At 33.0% G+C, this 21,308-nt stretch overlaps 1 protein-coding gene across 3 annotated transcripts in view; it reads right to left on the bottom strand.

Moving 5' to 3' along the window:
• The window catches only part of Sox5 (SRY-box transcription factor 5), a 329,602-nt gene that overhangs the window by 282,856 nt on the left and 25,438 nt on the right, over positions 1–21,308 (bottom strand). For all 3 annotated transcript variants that reach the window (XM_077798717.1, XM_026392331.2, XM_026392329.2), the window contains exon 2: positions 3,719–3,929. In XM_077798717.1, coding sequence (XP_077654843.1) covers positions 3,719–3,929 — 211 coding nt within the window. The remainder of the gene's footprint in view (positions 1–3,718; positions 3,930–21,308) is intronic.

The raw sequence follows: 21,308 nt of genomic DNA, 5'->3' as shown, positions 1-21,308 counted from the left end.
TGAAAACTGTCTCCATGGTAGTGTAATGGGGACTAAGTGATTATATCCATTTATCAAGACACTTAGAAATGCAGAATGCAAAGGTTGAACCTTAATATAAAAGCAAATTTTAAAAAAAGCATTTAGAAGTTTGAGGAATATCAAGAAAGAAAATAGAAAGAATTTAATTGTATTACAAATGTATGAAATGACCTTACTGAATGGGGTGGAGGGAAAGTAAGTTACAAAGTAACTTGAGTAAAGAATGGAATCTCTAAGAGGAAAAAAAGGAGGAATTCCATACAAGAACTATACTATAGTTGATCAAGATATTTCTTATCATGGTACCAGTTAATAATTTTGGTATTGTTATATGTACATAATGTCATTAAACAATTAAGTAAGTGGATGGTGGGAGTCAGATGGATGGGAGTGTACAGATCAAGAAGAGATTATGCTAAAATAATCCCAGGGGATAAACAGGGATTAATATTGGAGACACTAGTAAGAATTCATGTGTAGCTCCAGAGAGGTATTGTTAAACATAGTAATATTTATAGATATGTATGTAGATTAATATATACATATAAATTTATTTGTTATACCAGCTGAGAGGCCCTAAAAGAAATTGTTATGGTTTAGATGTGGTGTCCCCCAAAAGCTCACATGTAAGACAATGCAAGGAGGTCTGGAGGAGAAATGATTGAGTTATATAGCCCTAACCTAACTAGTGAATAAATTCTTCATGGGATTAACTGAGTGGTTGCTAGAGGCAGATGGGGTGTGGCTGGAGAAAGTGGTTCATGGAGGTACGGCTATGGAGTATATACTTTGTATCTGGAGAGTGGAGTCTCTGCGTCCTGATCACCACCATGTGAGCTGCTTTCCTCTCCTAAATTCTTCTGCCAGGTTGTTCCTGTCTCATCTGGAACACTGAGGAGTGGAGTCCACTGTTTATGGATTGAGACCTCTGAACTGTGAGCCCTTAAATAACTTTTTCTTCCACTACAGTTGTTCTGGTCATCTGTTTAGTCACAGCAATGAAAATGCTCATTAAAATAGAAATAGCATCTCAGAAGCAATGAGCACACCTAGAATCCAGATCCTTTCTCCAATAAAAGGAACCAGGGCTTCTTGGAAAAATATCTGATTGTAGAACAGGAGTATGCGAAAGGTATAAAATGAGCCTACAGCACCACAAAATAAGGCAGAGAGAAACTAAAACAATTAAACACAATCACAATACTAGTGTCATGTCTAAGTGACATACAAAGTATAAAATAAATTTCCTTGAGTCTACAGTAGTATAAATAAATGGCTAAATGAGGGAGAAGAAATAAATGAAAAATAATTCTGATGCAATGATGTAGATACACCACCCTAAACAAGGGGAATGCACATAACACCCTCCTCCTTAGTTGTGGATATGCAGAATTCTCTCCTTTCAAAGAATGTGGTGTGGAAAGAGGGCAGGCAGCAACTTAAAGCAGAGAAACCTGACAAACACTACTTTAGCTAGATCCTTAAGATCAACATCGACATGGGTAATTGCATAGAAAGTATATAATTGATATGATGTGACAAAAAATGTACTTTACTCAGTGGTCATGCTCCCCAAACTGCAAGCCCCAGTCTAATTAAGATTAAAACATCTGACAAATTCCAATCAATGCACATCCTGCCATATACATGAATCTAAAAACTTTCAAGGTCATCAAAAACAAAAACAGTATAACTACTGTACATCTCAAAATGCTAGAAGAAAAAGTTCTTTATATTTTTACCATAAAGAAGTCATGAATGTTTGAGAAGACAGGTATGTTCAATTTGATCACAAAAATGAATGCATACATTGAAACATCTCAGGGTACCCCATTAGTATGGATAATTTTTGTTTTGATGTGTTAAAAACCAAATTCCACATAAAAATAATTTAAAATAAAGAAAACAAGAACAGTCTAACAAACAGTCATAGTCAAAACGACCCTAGGAGAAATGACAACTAAATATAATGTGTTTTTATTTTTAAACTTTCATGGGATCCCCAAATAGAAAAAACAAACAAACAAACAAAAAACACCCTTGTTGAAAGCAAAGGAAATCTGAATAAACTATGGACTTTGGTAAATAATAATCTAATAAGATTGGTTCATTAATTACAATAAATGTAGTTATACTAATGTAAAATATTAATAAGAGGAAATTGTATATGGAGGAAACACATGGGAATTCTCTTATTATCTGCTTAATTTTTCTGTAAATATGAAACTGCTCTATGAAAATAAAGATCTATTAATTTAAAAATACATGAATTATAATAGTGAATACCTTTGAATATTTGGCAGCTATTTTTTTTCATATCACATTTAATGATAAGAGAAAACACACTAAAATGTTAAGTGCAACTGAAGATGCAAAATAATTTGAAAGGAGGAAGTTCCTCCTGTTAATAAACAGAATATACAAAAATAAATGTATTACAGGTTTCATATAAAAAAATCTGCAATTTTAAGTAAATTTTATTTTCTCCATTAAATATTTTTTGTTTTTAAAATAATTTGTATAATAAGATCATATTTTTTAATATCAGGAAAACACACACAGTATATTTTTTAAAAAGTTGTCTGGGTCCTCCATAAAGCTTCATTTTTATCTCTGTGAGAATAGAAAGGGATGTAAGATATAAAAATACCAAAAGTTCTTGGGTGACCCAATCATTTCTAGAATTCTTTCCAATTCTAAGATCATGAGAACTGCATAAATAAAAAACATAATCCATGGCCCAGCTCTATATCTGATAGGGATCCAGGAATATTTATCACATAATTCCCAATTAAATTAGTTAACAAACATTTTGTGTCAGAGAGATTTAGTATTTGTCAGTGTCTAACAGACTAGAAATGAGTACAACAACTCAGTATTACATAGCGTACATGCAGTATATTTTTGGTTTATAATATGTCTTTGCATGCCATTACTAGTTGGTTTGATTGAAACAGGAGACATGTTCTTGCTTGTGGTGTGGTATTAATGGTTGGGGCGTACACAGGTGTAAGTAGGTGTTTGTAAGCATCAGCAACATAAAGCTCACATCCATTGTGCATGAGCTTGTACTGGTGTATTTGCCTTACTGTTAAAATAAGTCCCTGTGCATATCACTTTCAGGCTGCTGTCAAAAAATGTTAAAGAGAGTCAGAGATGAAATCTTAAAAGAATAACTCTAGAAGTTCAACAAAATGGGGAGCACATCTAGGAGTTTAAGAGAATCACTAATTTTTAAATACACAGTAGGCCTAACCATATGAATTTTGGACTATCGAAGAAATAGACCTAAGATATATTAAGTTTTAAAAATGTAATTAAATTATAAAATGGTCCTTGATGCAAAGAAATTACTGGACATAAACAAACAAGACTGAGATATTTGACAGGTCTGTGACTTTTGTGGGCTCGGCTGCCAAATTCCATTCTTAAATCTAAGTTTCACTCAACCACAACTCACTTGTGTGTGGAAAATAAGGAAGACATCAGAACATAAAAGTATGATTTTAAAAATCAAGAGATGTACATCTAAGTGTTTCTGAGAAAGAATACTGTTCATCTTCATTGCATTTGGTTTGTTTTGTCCAATTTAACTTTATGAGCATAAAGGAAAAAAAAAAAAAAACACCTAGGAGTTAAAATCAAGGTACTGAAACCACACAGCAGAAATGACTCAATTTCCTTTTCCAGCCTTTACCTTCTGGTTCATTTTTGATGAGCTCCTCCATTTTCCTCTGCTTCAAGGTGTCAACAACGTCAGCCAAGCTGCCCTTGCGCCGCTCAGGAGTCCCCAGGGCTGCGCTAGACAAGGATTCGCCACTCTGTCGCCCACCTTCTTCTGCCTTCTGAGGTGAGGTAGATGAGTTGTGTGGAGCGAATGAAGACATAACTTTATTGCCATCAACTTCCTGAAAGACAAAGCAAAAGAAAAAAGATTTTTTTTTGTTGTTTGTTTAAAATTCAGTAAATGCTTTTAAAATTGGTCATGTGGCTCATTGAGTTGACACATTAAAGTGGCATGTCACTTTTTGCAAGAGCAAAAGAACAAAGACATTTCAGAAAAGTAAGGTAACTTCACAGCACTAGAGTGAGTCAATGACCAACTCTTAGGAAAAATCAAAATATAAGGCTTTTCTCCCTTAAACTGAAATAATAAAGCCTAAAAGTAAATAAATGACAGTATAGTCTTATACAAAACCTATATTGATGAGATTTTCTTATTTTTCTTCTTTTGCTTGAAAGTCTTAAGATTTATCCACGAACATTAAATGTATTGGTCCTCCGGATTAAGGTTCTTCATGACATTGTTATATTTAAGCAAATAGCAGTATATGTATATTATTTTCATTTTAAGTAGCTGCCTCTTCTTGATAGCACTCTTAATTAAAATGGGCTCCTCCCCTAGTCCTCCACCACATTCACAGGCTTTTAAGAAAACACAGGTGATTTAGATATCAGACAAGAATATTGAAAGTTCATTTTTGCTTATGCTTAGGGTCTTTCTAATCTCATTTGTTATCCAAAACACACGTTGATTCCAAATACTCTTTGCTATTTTGTATTTTGAGCCTCCTTGGCCCTATAAAATAGTTTCCTGCAATTTTTGCTTCTTTATTTTTATGTATATTTGTATTAAAATAATTTATTCTATAATTCTAAATATTAAATAATATTTTTGTATTATTCTGTTGTCATCATTTCCCCCCATGAATTCTACCAGAACTTTGCAACATGTATACTATTTAGGGAATATTTTGTATCTAATACACTAAATTGATTTTTCAGGCACTTTTAAGGAGTGAAATTGAAATGGATAAAAAACAATTTTTTACTTAAAGGTTTTCATAATATAGTCCATTAATTTCACAATCCTTTAACTTCCTATAAGGCAGAGTGTCTTAAAAATAAAACTAAGTCCCAAAAACTTTTATTGTCACCCTAAGTTTTTTCTTATATCTACAGTGTTAAAAGTTTCCATTAAAATATATTTGAGTGTGAACATATTTAATATTCAGAATAACAGATTACACCTGTTCACATATTCCTTCTCTACCTATTTAAGTCATATTAATAGGTTCTGTTGACTCCAGAAAAGTGACAAATCACATTGATTGATATCTAATGTTTTTAAGGTTAATGTTTTTAATGCTAATATTTTTGACTAGCTTAAAAATACACTAAAAATACTTAACTAAAAAACCTGTCATGCAATTTTTTTAAAGTAGATTAAAAATAGAGATGTCAATGCAAACAATATGGTAATATGATTGTGCACTAATGGATATGAACGAATATAAGGACAATAGCTATGGTAAAACATCAGTTTGTTGGATGGGGCTATGATCTGTAGAAAGCAAAATAAAAAAATGTGTTTATACAATCTTCCAAATTGTTATTCTAAATCCCAAATGATTTCCATTTCTTACAAACATTAAGGAAAATGCTTCTGATGTACTACACTTTGACTGAACTATACATACATAGTTTAGTTTCTAATGTACTTGGGTTTAGAAAACAATATGCATAATGTAATAATTATAATCCTCTGCAGGTGAAGATACACTTTCAGAATTGTGTATTTAAAACCCACACATAAACATGAGCAAACACATTAAGCCTGTGCATGTGTGCACATGCACACACCCCACACACACTTCTCTCCAGAAAAGAGCAGTCACAAATTCTTTCAGTAAATAGGCATGCTTTTATGGATGGTCTATAACACATCAGCACAGTTTTGTGTATATTACATGTTATTTTTCCATGTAATATTTTTCTTCTCATTTATTTCTGGGTACCAAAGCAGAAATACTCCAATGCTGCCTTCATTTTGAACATTTTTATTTGTACTTTATTTTCACATTAAATGAAGACAAACTATAGAAGCAAGAATTGGTAGCTAACCTTCATTTGCCATAACTGGAAATTGCATGCATCTTTCTATAGTATATCATCACTAGAGGGAATGGCACTCATATCTGCATGCAGTCAAATATACCAAAATATCACAAAAATACTTTCAAATAAAATATCCCATTTTTCAGGTCTCTCATTTTCCACACCTTTCAAACTGGAAGAAAATATCTTTAGAGAGTTTAACATATTTCACAAGACTTCTAAATTCAGTTGCTCTGGTAGAATTACAATAAATAAATTAATTAAACATCATTGCTATTACAGGCAGGAATATTTATCTTATCACTATTTCACCTGTCTGATTAGATTTTAGCCTCTGGCACTGTTGATCCTTTTTAACAGTTTGCTGTAGTTAACAGCTGCTTCAGTGTGGGACTTCACTGTTCATTTGCATGGTGAATAACTTGATAAGGAGTGCTGGCACAGTCTCCAAGCAAAGAAGTCCTAAGCATCTTCAGTTTCTTCCCTGGGATTGCCTGTGCCATACATGAAGTAATGACTACATTTTTCTCTGGACTCTGCCAACAAGTAAAATCCAGAGTCAACTAACTCAGGGATATGTTGCCCAGCCCTGCCGTATGCATTTCATCATGTCTCATAGATTCTAAGTAATAGCTTCAGGGTTTTGCAGATGAGCTCACAGTGATGTATGCCTTCTAAAGTTCAATGATAAAAAAGGTTCTAAACTTTTAGAATGAAGTTGGTAATCTTCCTTTGTTATTCTTCAACAAGCTTACTTAATCTTATCACCTTTGTAACCAAGAGAAAAAAAAAAAGGGAATGCCAAAACATCTATCCTCATTGAAATACCTTTTCAATTCCTATCAAAAATAGCATTTTGCTATGAACTTGAGAAAAACATTGTGTCAATTTTAATATTTAAATTTTTATTTGGATATTCAGATGAATAAAGATATATACACATTTCCTTCATCATTTGAAATAAAGGTATACATGTTTCCTTTATTATTCAAAGGAAATTTCATTCCTTTTGTGGTTTTTATCCACAAAAAACACATTATTGTGTTGGCTTGTCTTGTTTGTTTGCCAGGCAAAACCTTTAGGTCTCATTTTAATTTTTTTATTTGTTCTGATTAGTTATATAACTTTTTGGTCCTATAAACTGAAATAAACTGAAGTGTTAAAGAGTAGTAAAATAATGACATTTAATAATCTATCAGAATAAAAGTGATAAAATAATAGGTAATATTTATTGAATACTTTGTGTTAGACATGGCTCAAAGTGCCTTATGTACATAAATTTAATTAATTTCATGTCAAGTGTAACTATGATTTCCATTTCATAGCTAGAGAACCTGAAATGCACAGATTGAAAAATACCTGAGGTCACATGAATGATAAATCACAGGCTAGAAAATCAAATCCAATCTACTGGGCTCTGGAGTCCTTCTTAACCTTAGTGCTACTTACTGTGCCTCTTGTTAAAAACCAAAACCAAACAAACGAACAAAACCAACGAGGTGAAGCAGCTCAGCTATCTAATTCCAGCTACTTTGGATGTTGAGGCAGAAGAATCACAAGTTTGAGGCCCGCATAGGCAATTTAGTGAAATCCTACCTCTAAAATTAAAAAAATATATATTAAAAGAGATAGGGAGGTAGTTGAATCATAAAGCACTTGGCTACCATATGAGAGGCCCTGGGTTCAATACCCAGCACTGAAAAAAAAAAAAAACTATGAACTCTATTTTATTAATGTTACAAGTGAACAAATATGCTGTCTTCTTATAATGAAGTATGAAAATGAGAGTTTTCCATTCCAATATGCCTAAAGAAAACAAATAGCATAAATGCCTTCAAATTAGTTAAACCAACTGTCTTCCAGTTTCCTAAAGCTCTGTACATTCAAATATCCACTCACTTATATCACATTCAAAAATATGAACCTGGACATTTAAAGCCAACACAAAGAATTTTTTTCTAAATGGCTATTCAGAGTAATGTTACTAGATAATTTATGTTTTATAAACTATTGGTATGAAATCTGTGAGTCTCTCTTTTTAAATATTTTTTTAGTTGTAGTAAGATACTTTTATTAATACCTTTATTTTATTTTATTTTTATGTGGTGCTGAGGATCAAACCCAGCATCTCACATGTGCTAGGCAAGCACTCCACCACTGTGCTATAGCCCCAGCCCTGGGTATCTTCTTTCTAACAAAATTAAGTTTTGAACTTAGAAAAATGCTAGGACAGAAGATGTGAACTATCATAATTTGATTCTCATTAATGCAAGTTCATTGATTTTGGTATTATGTATAAATAGCATAAAATGAACTACAGATAGAGAGAAAATGCTTTGCAATTCAAAGTTTTTGCATGGTCATATTCTTCATCTAACCCCAGGCTATCCTTGTAAAAAATCACCATGAAAAGATGCAACACAATTGAAAAGTATCCTGAAAGATACAATGTTTGTTATTCCTTAACTTCTATAAAAAATGGATAAAAACATATCTTATTACAAATATTTATCTTGAAACAAATTTTCACTACTTTTAATCTCTTCTGTCAAATTGGAAGATGCCAAATTTAGTATAGTAATAGCAGAATATGTGAGTATTTTATATGTATAAGTAGTTATTTCAAATATTTTTAAACTTTTTTGCTGAAGATAATTTTTGATAACATTTCTCCATGGAAATCTAAACCACATTTTATTCCTTTTTGATCAGAGATCTCTTAATGATACTATAAACATTCTCTTAAATACACATGCACATGTGAACACACAAACATATACTCATGTTATTGCACATATTGTCACATGGAATTTTAGAGAGTTAATTACTTTTCTATTTTCAGAATTCCAGCTGTAAATCTACACCATGACATCATACAGCAATTGCTGTTTACCATGGATTCCAGCTTAAGAATCTGTGACCTAAATGTATATCAGCCCAGAAAGTACTATAAACTCATCAATATCTACAATTATTCTAAATACCCAGTTATTTGCCACCCCCAAACCCCTCAAACAATAGCTTCCATTGACATTTGACAATGATAAAGTTAACTAAAGGGATATAGAGCAGGAACTTAAAATATTACTGCTCCAAAGGTAAGCAATTACAAAGAGATAAATATTTCAGTTGTTCTTACAAATACTAATCTTCCTGAAAACAGGATGTCAATATAAGAAGGATACACTGAGACAAAACCAACACTTGACAAAAAATTCAATAGAGAACACTAAAAAGTTTTTCTTTGGTTGACACGATCAAATTTAGTATTCTGGGAACAAGATACGGTCAGTTCTGAACACCTACAAAACAAAAGTTAGCACTTACAGACAGACCTTTGATGGGTGTTGTTATACTTGTGATTATAGCTGATTTTAAAGCCATTCAATTTAAAGTCTTTCCTTAGCTTTTTGCTGAAAAATAGCTGCCTAATGTGTACTTAGGTCTGGTATTTCTAGAGAAAAAAAAAGAAGGAAAATGACAGAAGCAGTTTTGTTTGGGCTATTTCTGTATTCATCTACCCAGAGAGAGCTTATCACAACTGGTAATCCTTCTATACTGAAAAAATCCACCAAGAATACTTCTCTAAAACTTAGCAGAGTTTTTATAATAGCAAAATCCCTTAGTGCCTAAACAACTACAAGGTTCACTAATAGTTCAGATTTTAGATGAATTGTTCATATATTTATCTGGGGAAGAGGCCAACAATATATATATATATATATATATTTTAATTTCTTAGGAGAGTGTGATGGTCACATGCCAGGATTGGAAGCACTGGCCTATTCTAGATTCCTTGCAAGCTACAGACTTAAGTACCCAATGACAGTTTTTAAGGAATACTTGTATACATTTCAAGAATTATGAGATTCTTTGAAAATTAGTTCTTTGGATCCTTAATATCCAAACATCACAACATGCATAATATTAGTGGGAATTCAAAAATGCTTCAATAGATAGTGTTATCTATTTTTGCTCTGGGATCTACTGAGAGCTCTATATTTCATGTCCTGCATAGCTCTAATTTTAAAGACTACTAAAGTTATCTTACAAGGTTTCTTTAATGCACACATAACCTGCTCTTGGGGCAGATCTAATACTCTATAAACAGTGACAGGATTCATCAAGTTTACTAAAAATTATTGTGTTATAAAAATGGTTCCACTATATTTCGAATATAGGTTCCTGCTCACACTTCATACATTTTCCCTGTATTTTGGGACAGCATAAACAGAAGTGTTTGATATTTTTTTCAAAGTCCAAAAATATAGATTCTTTTAAAGATTGTTGTTCAATAGGATGGAAATTCTGCAAAAGTCTGTTGGTTTGCATTTCTGTGCCAAGCACTGAGATGAAATATTATATTAAGCTTACATTTAATTACTGATCAGAAAAATAAAAATTAAAAATGCATTCTTTTCAAGATGAATTCACATGGTTCTAACAACAATAAAGGACAACTAAGAGAGTTTAGCTTAGTGACAGGTGATTTGTATAAATATGATTTTCAAACATGAGTGCTTGAACTAATATCATTGGCATACCCAGTAATATTTTACACATTTTTGTCAGCCCTCCCTCTAGAATTCCTAAATCAGAAACTAAAAGGGTGGAGCCCAACCATATGTGATTTAACAAGCCTTCTGGGAGAGACTGATGTATACTAAAGTTTGAGAACCACTATTATAAAAAAAGCTTCGAGAGTTAATGAGAGAGAAAGAGGGAGAGTGAAAAGGGAGATGATTAGCAGCTGCAGTGGGGGAGAAATATATCATTATACTGATAGAACTTAAAGGATATGAGGAGAGAGAAAAAAGAAAATATATTCCAGAGAAGAGAACTAATGGGGCTGGAGGAAAGGCAAGAGTAAAAGAAACCAGACATGTTGGAGACAAATGATTTTCTTTTTAAATAGTCATGTGTCTGTTGATTTCTTATTTACTGCATAGATCCATAGATTGGAGAGTCTGAAATTTTTGGCAAAATTGCACGATTGAAATAGATTTGTTTTAGAAATAAAGCAAAAAGGTGGTTTAAATTTATTGTACTTTTATCTGGTTTATACTATGAAGGAAAAACAATGTTTCCTCTGTTTTTAAAATTATTACCATATTTGCCACCTAACTTAAATCCAGTAAACGAAACTCAAATTTAAGGGCACATTTTCTGATTATCAATGAGATGCTAGAAACATGAAAGTTTCGAAAGTATATTCAATTTCATGTACAGGCTACATGAGCAGAAGTCTCTCATTTCTTTCTATTTTTCTTCCCCAAATACTCCTTCAGAATCACATTTGGTAAGAATCTCAGAATTGCTGTATTCAAGAATAAAATGTATGTTTTCATGTGCTCTCAAAACCACTTAATAAGCAAAAGTGGCATTTAGAGAATTGCTAATACATTAACTAATAGAACCTGTAAAAACAAAGAACATTTTGTGCTGTGACAGCCTCATTATCTTCCTGCCGATGATTTGTGCGCTGTCTTACTTATGATTAAACATGGAACAAATACACTCTAAGACATTTGATGATCTCTTCCCTGAGGGCTCAAAGGTCAACCATAAGATGTTTCTAAACAAAAATTAGACTGCACATCAAAACATTTCCATTTAACACTTATCATTTACAATAAACTTTCCATAACTAGCTACTGATGATATATAATTCTTATCATTTCTCGGAGAAGTCACCAGAACATTCCTGCTGCACTTGTTAGCCAACTAAATACTATTCTCACTCCCTCTCCATCTCCCTCCCTCCCCGCTCCTCAGTACAAAGGAAGAAATGAGGCTTAAGAGTATTCCTCAATAGGAAATCCTTGCCAAAACTGGTTACCTTAGTTGCTAAGTATAAGGGAAGTTATGAAATGACTTTCTTTTTTATTTTTTTTGTACCAGGGATTGAACTCAGGGGCACTCTACCACTGAGCCACACCCCCAGCTATATACACAGGGTCTCACTGAGTTGCTTAGCACCTCACCATTGCTGAGGCTGGGTTTGAACTCGAAATTCTCCTGCCTCAGTCTCCCAGGCTGCTGGGGATTACAGGGGTTAGTCACCGCACCCAATGTGAAATGGCTTTTTAATTCTCTCTATATACATAGCAAATAATATTGTTGCTTACAAAGAGTTGAGATTTGGTTAAGTTAACAAGCCCTTTGCCAGCACTGCTTTTAAGTGGAAATTGACTATGTTTAATAATAAATAGAATAGATTTTAATCCCTTTACACTATTCAGTGAAATATGCCAGCAGTAAAGCAGAATAAAGTGGTGGCTAAGCAAGGTAGACTTGGGGCTGTTGTTGGGTTTAAATCCAGGTGCTATTATCTATTAACTATATAATCTTGGGCAAGTTATATAAACTCTCTAGTCCCATTTCCTCATCCACAACAATGGGATAATAAAAGATAACTCATAGGTGCTTGTACATGTGAATGTATACATGTGCACACACATATATACACATTAAATTGATCTCTGGAATTCAACGCTAAATGAAAAAAAGTAAACAGTTAAAGGTGGAGCTATTATTTCATTCACTCCATTTTTCCTTTCATTGATGTAGTAAAAACCTGGAAATATAGCTCAGTGGTAGAGCACCTGTCTAGCATGAGAGATGTCCTATATGGCATGGGAGGGGGGAGTCCGAATACTAACTTATGAGACAGCATAATGATAAATACAGAGAATCTGAAGACAAATTCCTGTTTCAAATCCTGGTTCCACCATTCACTAGCTATTAAATGTTTTTGAATACTTTTATGCCTTAGATTCTTATCTGCAAAATGGTGATAATTCTAGCATCTGCCTCATTAGGTTCTTAGAGTATTATGGGTCAAGATATAATGAATTATCTGAGTTAGGGGATTACATAAATTAAAATATGTATTACAAGTTACAAAACTCATAAAGTGGTAACTGGGACTTGACAAGAGCTATAGAAGTATTTGTGTGTTCCAAGGAATAACCCAATATGTTAGGTTATAAATATAAACAAAATATATAGTATGTAAGAGCAAATTTTTTAAAAAAGTCAAGCACTTTGTCAGAAAGGTGAAAAAAATGTCAATAAGAGACAAACCCTTTTCCTATTCTTCCTACTAAAAATAAGAAAACACATATAAAAGTAGTTTCACAGTATTTCAAATAAAATCAAACTACATCAAAGGGAAACATTTTTATGGAATTTAAAACATTTTTAATGTGACTTTTAAAAATTGGTTTATTTATTTTTTCCTTTTAGATATACATGACAGTAGAGTCTATTTTTACATAGAATACATACATGGATAATATCTTAATTTATGTAGGATCCCATTCTTATGGTTGTACATGCTGTGGAGTTTCACTGGTGGATTATTTATATATGAAAATAGGAAATTATATCTGATTCATTCTACTGTCTTTCTATTCCTATCCCCCCTCCATAAAGATAACCAAGTATAAACTTTGTTTAGAAAGAAAGCATCTCACCATGTATCACACAGGTTCAGTGGCTTTTACCTCTGTTCTATACTCAACTTTCAAATTTCACAGCTCCCCGGTTCTCTACAAAGTAGTAACTCATGGAAATAATCAAAGAAAAGCATTGTTCAATTACATCTTGTTACCAAATAAAACTTAAAAGGCAAGATTTTAAGACACTCAAAAGTAATGAATTGTTTCATAAATACATGACACTAATTACTTATATTGTGACATTTCTAAATTTCTTTCCCATTTTTCTTTATTCTTGTGCAATACACACATCAAGATTTTTCTTTCTTCATGAGAATATTAGCAGTACTAGATTCTCTAGCAAATTAATCCTGAGTTCCTTTACACTATAATTACAAAGCACCAATAAAGGGAACAGGAAGGACAGATAAGCACTAATTCTCCATTCTGTCTAGCTTCTCTCTTCTATGTTTCAGCAGTGCTGTGAATAAAATCCCTTATGGGCAACATGTCTTCTCAATGGATCAGGCTAACTTTCAGGGGAACGTCTGGCCCCTCTATCATGCCATCAGAGTAACTCCATCTTCCTATTTAAAAAATGCTAAGGGCATTTGTCAATACTAATCGAGGCTTTAAGTTACACGACTATGTTCACAGAAAAAGCAGCACTTTTTCTTTGAAAAGATCTTTTAGCATGAGTTGACATTAGCAGTGATTTGAGAAAACAGAAGTCAAAGCTTTAGTGCATACTCTAAAAGTAATAATAAAGCAATATGTAGTCCACACATTTAAAAAAATTTCCAACTAAATAAATGACTTAATTGGACTATAAAGCAGAATTTCCTGAGCCCACTTTAGTAGATGTATAAGGTATTCATTTTTTTTTTCTAGTACTAGGGATTGAAACTTGCTACATCACCAGCCCTAGCAGGCATATGAGATCCATCCCATAGCATACACAATCACAGAGATATAGATGTTCTTTATGTAAAACATCTCTGTAAAGATGACCTATAACAGTTTAATGAGAAATTCTATATATAGATTTTATTTTAGTCTCTTAGTTTCAAAGGATTTTTAAAAACCATTAAACTACACATTTTCCTGACCAAATGCACAAAATCTGTTTAAATTCACTAAAACATCAGTAAAAATATAGCTACCACTTCTGCAGTTCTTAATGGCACTATTCTAAATGTTTTATGGACTTTATCTTTTATATTCTCAGAGGAATTCCATGAAGACTGTTATCCCTATTTAACATGTGAGGAAATTAAGGTTTCTAAGAGTAATTTACCCAAAGTAATCACAGAAAATGTTAAATTGAAGAATTAAACTAAAACTCACGCTGGTCATCATTCTGCTATGCTACTGTGCTCAGTAACATCAGGTACTGCAAGAGATGCCCAAGATGTAAAAAAGCAAAGCTGATTCTGTCCTCAAAGAGTTCAAAATCTGAGAGGCATTGAAATACATATGAAACAATTAGTAATCATAACAACTATAATGAGTATTAATTTTAAGAGAGGAAAATTAGAAGCAAAAAATGCAAAAATTTATAGGAGAACACTGAAAACCGAAGAAAGATGGAAATCTCCTTTACATACGACTAAGCACACACATTTTAGGATTCCTTATTTTATATTGTTTCTATACCATTAAGAAAGGAGACATCTTGGAATATGAACCACACACCCCAGTTCTTTTTATCAGTGTTCAACAAACACAAATTGATTTAATTATAAAATTATTAAATATTTATGCAGAGTAGTCTTTATTCTATGCCTAGAAGAAATTATAGAGAAGAAAATATACAAAGCATTCTCAAAGACATTACCCAGGAAATTTTAGTGTTCTGCTTTGGCACTGAAGGATTGAATCTGGGGGTGCTTTAGCACCAGCTATATCTTTACTTCTATTAATTGATTAATTAATTAATTAATTTTTGAGGCAGATCTCACTAAATTTCTTAGGCTGGCTTCAAACATGTGATCCTCTTGCCTCAGCCTACCCAAATCACTGGGATTATTGGTGTGCACTACTGCACCTGGCTCACCCAGGAAACATTTGAGTATATACACACATAAACATATACTATAGGGAAGGAAGTGGCTTAGCTCCCCAAAATGGGGAATGATAAATTTAAAAAAAACTAACTAAATACAAAGGTCATTTCACAAAGGGTCATGAGTTTCAAGTAGGAGAGCTTACATTTGACCTAGCAGGCAATGGAAAACTGTTGATTCTGTAGAGAGTTGATTCTATTAAAGTACCTTATTAGAAAGATTAGTCCAGCAGTTGTATGTAGGATGAATTGGATAGAGGGGAAAGTAAAAATCTCCACTGAATAGGAAACTCTTACCATGGCATGTATGTGACTATACAAAGCATTCCACTAGATTGTAGCAGTGAGAGTTCAAAAGAACCATCAAATCTATATGTCATTTTGATTATTAACTGGGGAAACAGGTTACACTCATCAATGAACTTTTCTAAACTGTACGTATGCAAATTATTTTTGTTTGCATTCTGTAGTGCATCCTCTTCCCCTTCTAATTCATCCCATCCAAAACCCAGGGACAATTACTTCTTTAGGCACATTGATGGGAATTAGTATGCCATATGGGGAAAGGCTAATAGACGCCTTAGATAGCTGGATGTTCTAGATATGATCTTTGTAATGTATTAGATGACCGTGTATGAATGGGGATCTTTTTGTTTGTATTTAAATGTTCTTATGTGTCTGAGGAATATACACATGATCTTTGATATTTTGGTTTTTTTCCAATTTAAATTATTACTAAAAGATCAAATCCTAAAGACAATTGGAAGGAAGAGATGATAGGATTAGATAAGTTGTAAATAAAGAGAAAGGAGTCAAAGATAAATGAGGTTCTTGCTTAGGAAGTAGAAATAATGATTATGGTGTTGACCAAAAATAATAATTAGCAAAGAGGATTTTTAAAATAGAGTCAGTATATCTAAAAAGTTTTAATATATCCTTTTTAATTTAATTAGTTTGTAAGTTGATCATTAGCTCTTATTTCTGACCCCAGTACTATAAATACGAAGTATCACATATTTACATTCAGAAGATTGAAATGATGGCTTTATATTGAGATATTTAAATCTGTATGTAGAAGTGTCTGGAAATAGAAGATACAGGTGAAGAAATGAGGGTTGTAAAATGGTAACTTAAGAACTATTTCTTTCCAATGAATTATTAAATCCATTTTAAGTCATCATCCTTCAGAACATGTCTACAGGGAGATCAAATGGGCAAGTCCTCTTCACATGTCTAAAAATGGCTGTTATAAGTGGATAATACCTTCTCCTTATAAAATGTTGGTTTATCATGTAGATTTTTATAAGCTTATCACTATTAATAATTAGATTTTGAAAGATGTTTTATAAGTATAAATACACTTAGAAAAATAATAATGAGCACCTAAGGAAGAAGCAAAACCTAAAAAGACATGAGAAGACTCTAGAACAAAAATGTCAGAATAAGAGATTTTAGTTATTCCACGAAGTAAGGCTATATAGTAAGACAAAAAGATAGCAATGTAAAAATAAGGGGGAAAGAAACCAAACCAATTTTTCCCTTACTTACAATTAATGAATGGGATCTCCACATGCTGAGTTCCTGGTGCTGTACCTGTCCTGCCTTATAGATGTCAGAATGAAGAGGAAGCAAATGTGATTTATCAATAGCAAAAAATGTTTTTGTAGAAACCGTTTGTTCTAAGTCCTCCAAGTTGTAATCACAGGTGTAAATTGGATCTAATAGTATTTTTCCCCAGTGACATATTGCTTAGGTGGGGATGTACATATAAAAATTAAATTGAGTTTAAGTTATACTAAATCCTATGGTATACAGAGAGAAAATAAATATTTTTGCATTTTAGACAGATATGTTCCTATGTATAATTCTGTATTAATTTCTATCTTTTGAATGTCCCTAGATATTTCTGTTATTTCAGAGTGACTCTGGCTTGGTACTCGATAACCCACAAAAATGCCAATCCAGAATGAAGGCAGGTACTCTTTATATTCCCCCAAACCAAAAGAATAAAGAGAATATAGGATTTATTTTGTGTTATAAAGCCGCATTGTTTGACTAATGGAGATCAATTTAAATAGTCATTTTCTTTAAGCCTGAAATTTATTAAGACTAAGTCTCAGGGTGGGAACCAACCAGGTATCGCTATGCTTAGCAGCTCTGAGATGATTCACACACACAGGCTTCTTACAAAAGTCCTTTGCTATCTATTCATTATACTTAGCAACATCAAACAGGGAAAAATAATTAAAAAGCTCCTATTGAGCACCTAGAGACCTTGAACATAGACAGGGGGTGAATACAAAGACAGAATATTTGGTTACAAGAGTCACACTTCATTCCTTTAATTAATTTTTTTTATACAGTACATTTTTGGTTTTTCCATTATTTTCCATCTACTCCCCTGGTTCTAACAGAGGTATACACATACATGTATATATTTCATTAAGGGGAAATAAAAGGGTTGTCTTTAGTTAAGATGTTTCCATTCACAGAGACTACACATTTAAAAAATAAATTGCCTGAATAAATTCAATTATCTAGAGAAGCAAAGGAAATCACATGCAAATGACATTATATGCCGAGGCCATTCCGACAGCTTCATGTTTATTTTTATTGTTTCAGTCAGTGGAAGGGAAAAGCTGTCAAAAATGTAACATCTCTTCCTTTTTAAAGGCCCAATATCCATGATACTGAAAATTGCATGAGCAATAATATTGAGAAAAGAAATTTGTCTACAACTGGAAATGGAGAAGGTTCAGATTCTCTCCAGCTCAATGCTAGCACAAAAGTTGGCCCCCATATACCTTGCATGTATTTTCCCCACAGAAAGAAAAGAATACCATGTAATTTGCTAATAGTTCAGCATCAATCCAGACAATGAAAACTGGCTTAAAAATAGAGTATCTAAAAAAAGTAATAAATCCACATAAGTCACATTATCCTGTAACGTGACTTAACGTAAATTCTGCCTTCTGCCAAGAGCACTGTAAATAGTATGTACCACAAAGGACTTTATCAGAAGAGACTCTTCAGCCATGTACATTCCTATTCCTCTGTGTGTATGTGTGTATATGTGTAGGTGTGTGAAATTATATACATACGAGAGAGAGAGAGAGAGAGAGAGAGAGAGAGAGAGAGAGAGAGAGAGAGAGAGAGATTCCCACCTGTCTTTTGAGATGACAAAAATAAGTGAATAAGATTTAGACTGACTTTGTGATACGTTCTTGCTGAAAATCCCTGGCTTTTTACAGTGAATTTACGTGCTACCTGAGTTCTCTTGAAGCATGAATATACCAAGTAAATGTGGCATATGTTTGTATTTTCTTGCCAATTCCAAATTCATTCATTCAAATCACTCACTGTAGGCCAAATTCTTATCCAATTCCACAGAGTCACTAATTTTCCTGGAAGTGAATAGCAGCTTTGTGCATGGAAACTGGGAAGTCAATAGCAGGTCTGTGCATGGAAGAACCATGCAACTAGTGGAAAGGATAAGAATTTGACCACAGGATTTCTTGAGTGTGGAAGAACCAAGTTGGAAATGACTTAAATGATGAAGTTTTCAAAACTTTCACTTGGGTGTCAATCCAAGCCCTGACAATTTGAATAACAGAATTTTTTCTCTCTGGACTCAGTATGTATCTCTATTTTTGCTCTTTCTATGGCCATATTATATACCACTCTGATTCAATATGGATGAGGTTAACTCTTTAATATACTTGTATTACAATGTTCTCTGTCATAATTAATCTTAAATTTTATTCAGAACCTAAAAATATCTTCTGAGCAAAATAATAAAAGTACCATTTATTAAACTGGATGTGCCAATCACTATATGGGTTTTTAATAAGCAGTTTCTCTGATCCCTCCTGACAGACCTATGATGTAGGAAATGTTTGCACTACTTTTACACATACTGAAACTGAGTTTAGCAGTAGGCTTAAGTTAAATGATAAATAATTTGAATCTACATCTAGCTGATTCCTACTAATGTACTTTTAACTACCCTGCCATATAACTTCTCATCAGAATGAAATACCTAATTGTTTTAATTTTACAAACCTTAATCTAATTTTCTAGGCAAAGTCTGTATTGCTCCACATATGTCATCCTTCAATCCCAATACATTATTTTCAATGCCATGGTTTGAATTTATAATGTATTTTATTAAAATATTTAATTTTCTATACAATTTCCAGTTGACTACATTTTATACCTCAACTTCCATGACTTGTATTTCCAAATGGAAATTAGGCAGTTTAGGCATACTTCTAAACAACACACATACCAATAAAGCATCCCACAAAATTTGTTAACCACGGACTTACTTTTTGGAAAGTATCTTGGGTCCTGGTAGGAATAAATAATCTAGAAATAAAACCCAATGTTTCTCATGACCTCTTCTAAATAAGTGAAAGTAAGAATACTATGTTTCCATTTTCTAGCTTTTGATGGCCCACCCTCTGCTCACTGGTCAGCTTTCTCTCAGGCATTGCCTGTTTTAACCTTCAATGGTCAAAAGCAAATTCTAAGCCATAATTAGTTCATACTTTTTGTACAGACCCCTTTACTTTCTAAACTCTCTGTCTGAGGGAATTGATCTTGACATGTTGTTGAAGTTCTTTTCTGTGGCTTCCCCCTGGCTCTCAAAAAAAAAAAAAAAAATGAGAACATCTTTGAATGACATGCAAATCTGTCTATCCCCATTCTCCACTCTGCCTATGGATACAAGGGCAGTTTAACTCCTTGCTCTCAAAACCATGGGCCCCTATTTCCTCATTTCCTTGTCCCTTCCAAGAATACACTAAGCTTTGAAACTCTCTTTGGGTTTACATCCTTGGGCATTTAAAATTTCAATAAATATTTGTTGAATACAGGACTTTCCTGAAATACACAATTTCAAATCTTGTGTCTAAGCCGGTAATTTTCACATTTCTGTCTCCTGTAGGGAGATTTCCATCACATAATTTCAATCTTCTGTCTACCATCTGAGTATCTCAGTACCTCAAGCCTGGCATACATAAATGCAAACTCAGAATACTGTCTCTTAATCTGGATTCTGTGTGGGGCTCATTTTTAACTCCTTATTGTGACACATTTTCCCAGTCACACAAGATCAAAACAGAAATCACTACTTTGGAATCCAGGTGAGTCTCTTAACCTGTCTAAACTTTCCTATCTCAAAATAAGTATTATTGATCTAATGACAGATTTGAAATTCCATAGATATGTAATTGGTAGATATATGAAAATACAAACAGGTAGTTGCCTTATCTTTGGTCTTTAATCATTCTAAAACTTTCTATCGCTCCATCATTCTTAAAAAGTCCACTTTAAAAAAAGTCTGGATTTATAGTAAGATAAACTAGAAATTTGTACTATCTTCAACCACTGAAAGGAATTAAGTAGGCTAGATCTGTCCCTATGGAAAGGAATAGGTTTATCCTAGGCACTATGCCACCACCAAATGGACAGTGATGTCCCTTACTGTGAAAAGCAGATCTGTAAGTTAAGCTCCAGCTTTGTATAAATAACAAAGGAGACAGTAAGAAAAATTCTACTTACAAATACAATTAACATAAAAATTATGACTCCACTATAAATAATATAAATCCAAATATAGAGGTAACTAAATACAACCAAGGAGTTTTCACCTCGACTGAAAAACAAAGACATGTAGACAATGTGAAGAAATGATACAATAAACTTGAATTTCCTTCCTCCCTCCTCTTCTTTTTTTCTTGCTTTCTTCCAATGATTCTGTAAAGTTCAATGGATTTGAATATTAGTTCTTTGGTCAGATTTCCTCTTTTGCCTTTTCTGCTTGTTGTGACATAGTCTACTCTATGGCCCTTCTCAGGATTTCTAGGGAAGACAAGACA

This window comes from Urocitellus parryii, chromosome 5, assembly GCF_045843805.1.
Source record: "Urocitellus parryii isolate mUroPar1 chromosome 5, mUroPar1.hap1, whole genome shotgun sequence".
Lineage (NCBI taxonomy): Eukaryota > Metazoa > Chordata > Mammalia > Rodentia > Sciuridae > Urocitellus > Urocitellus parryii.
The sequence above is the reverse complement of the archived record's forward strand: the minus strand, read 5'-3'. Positions and strand labels throughout refer to the sequence as shown.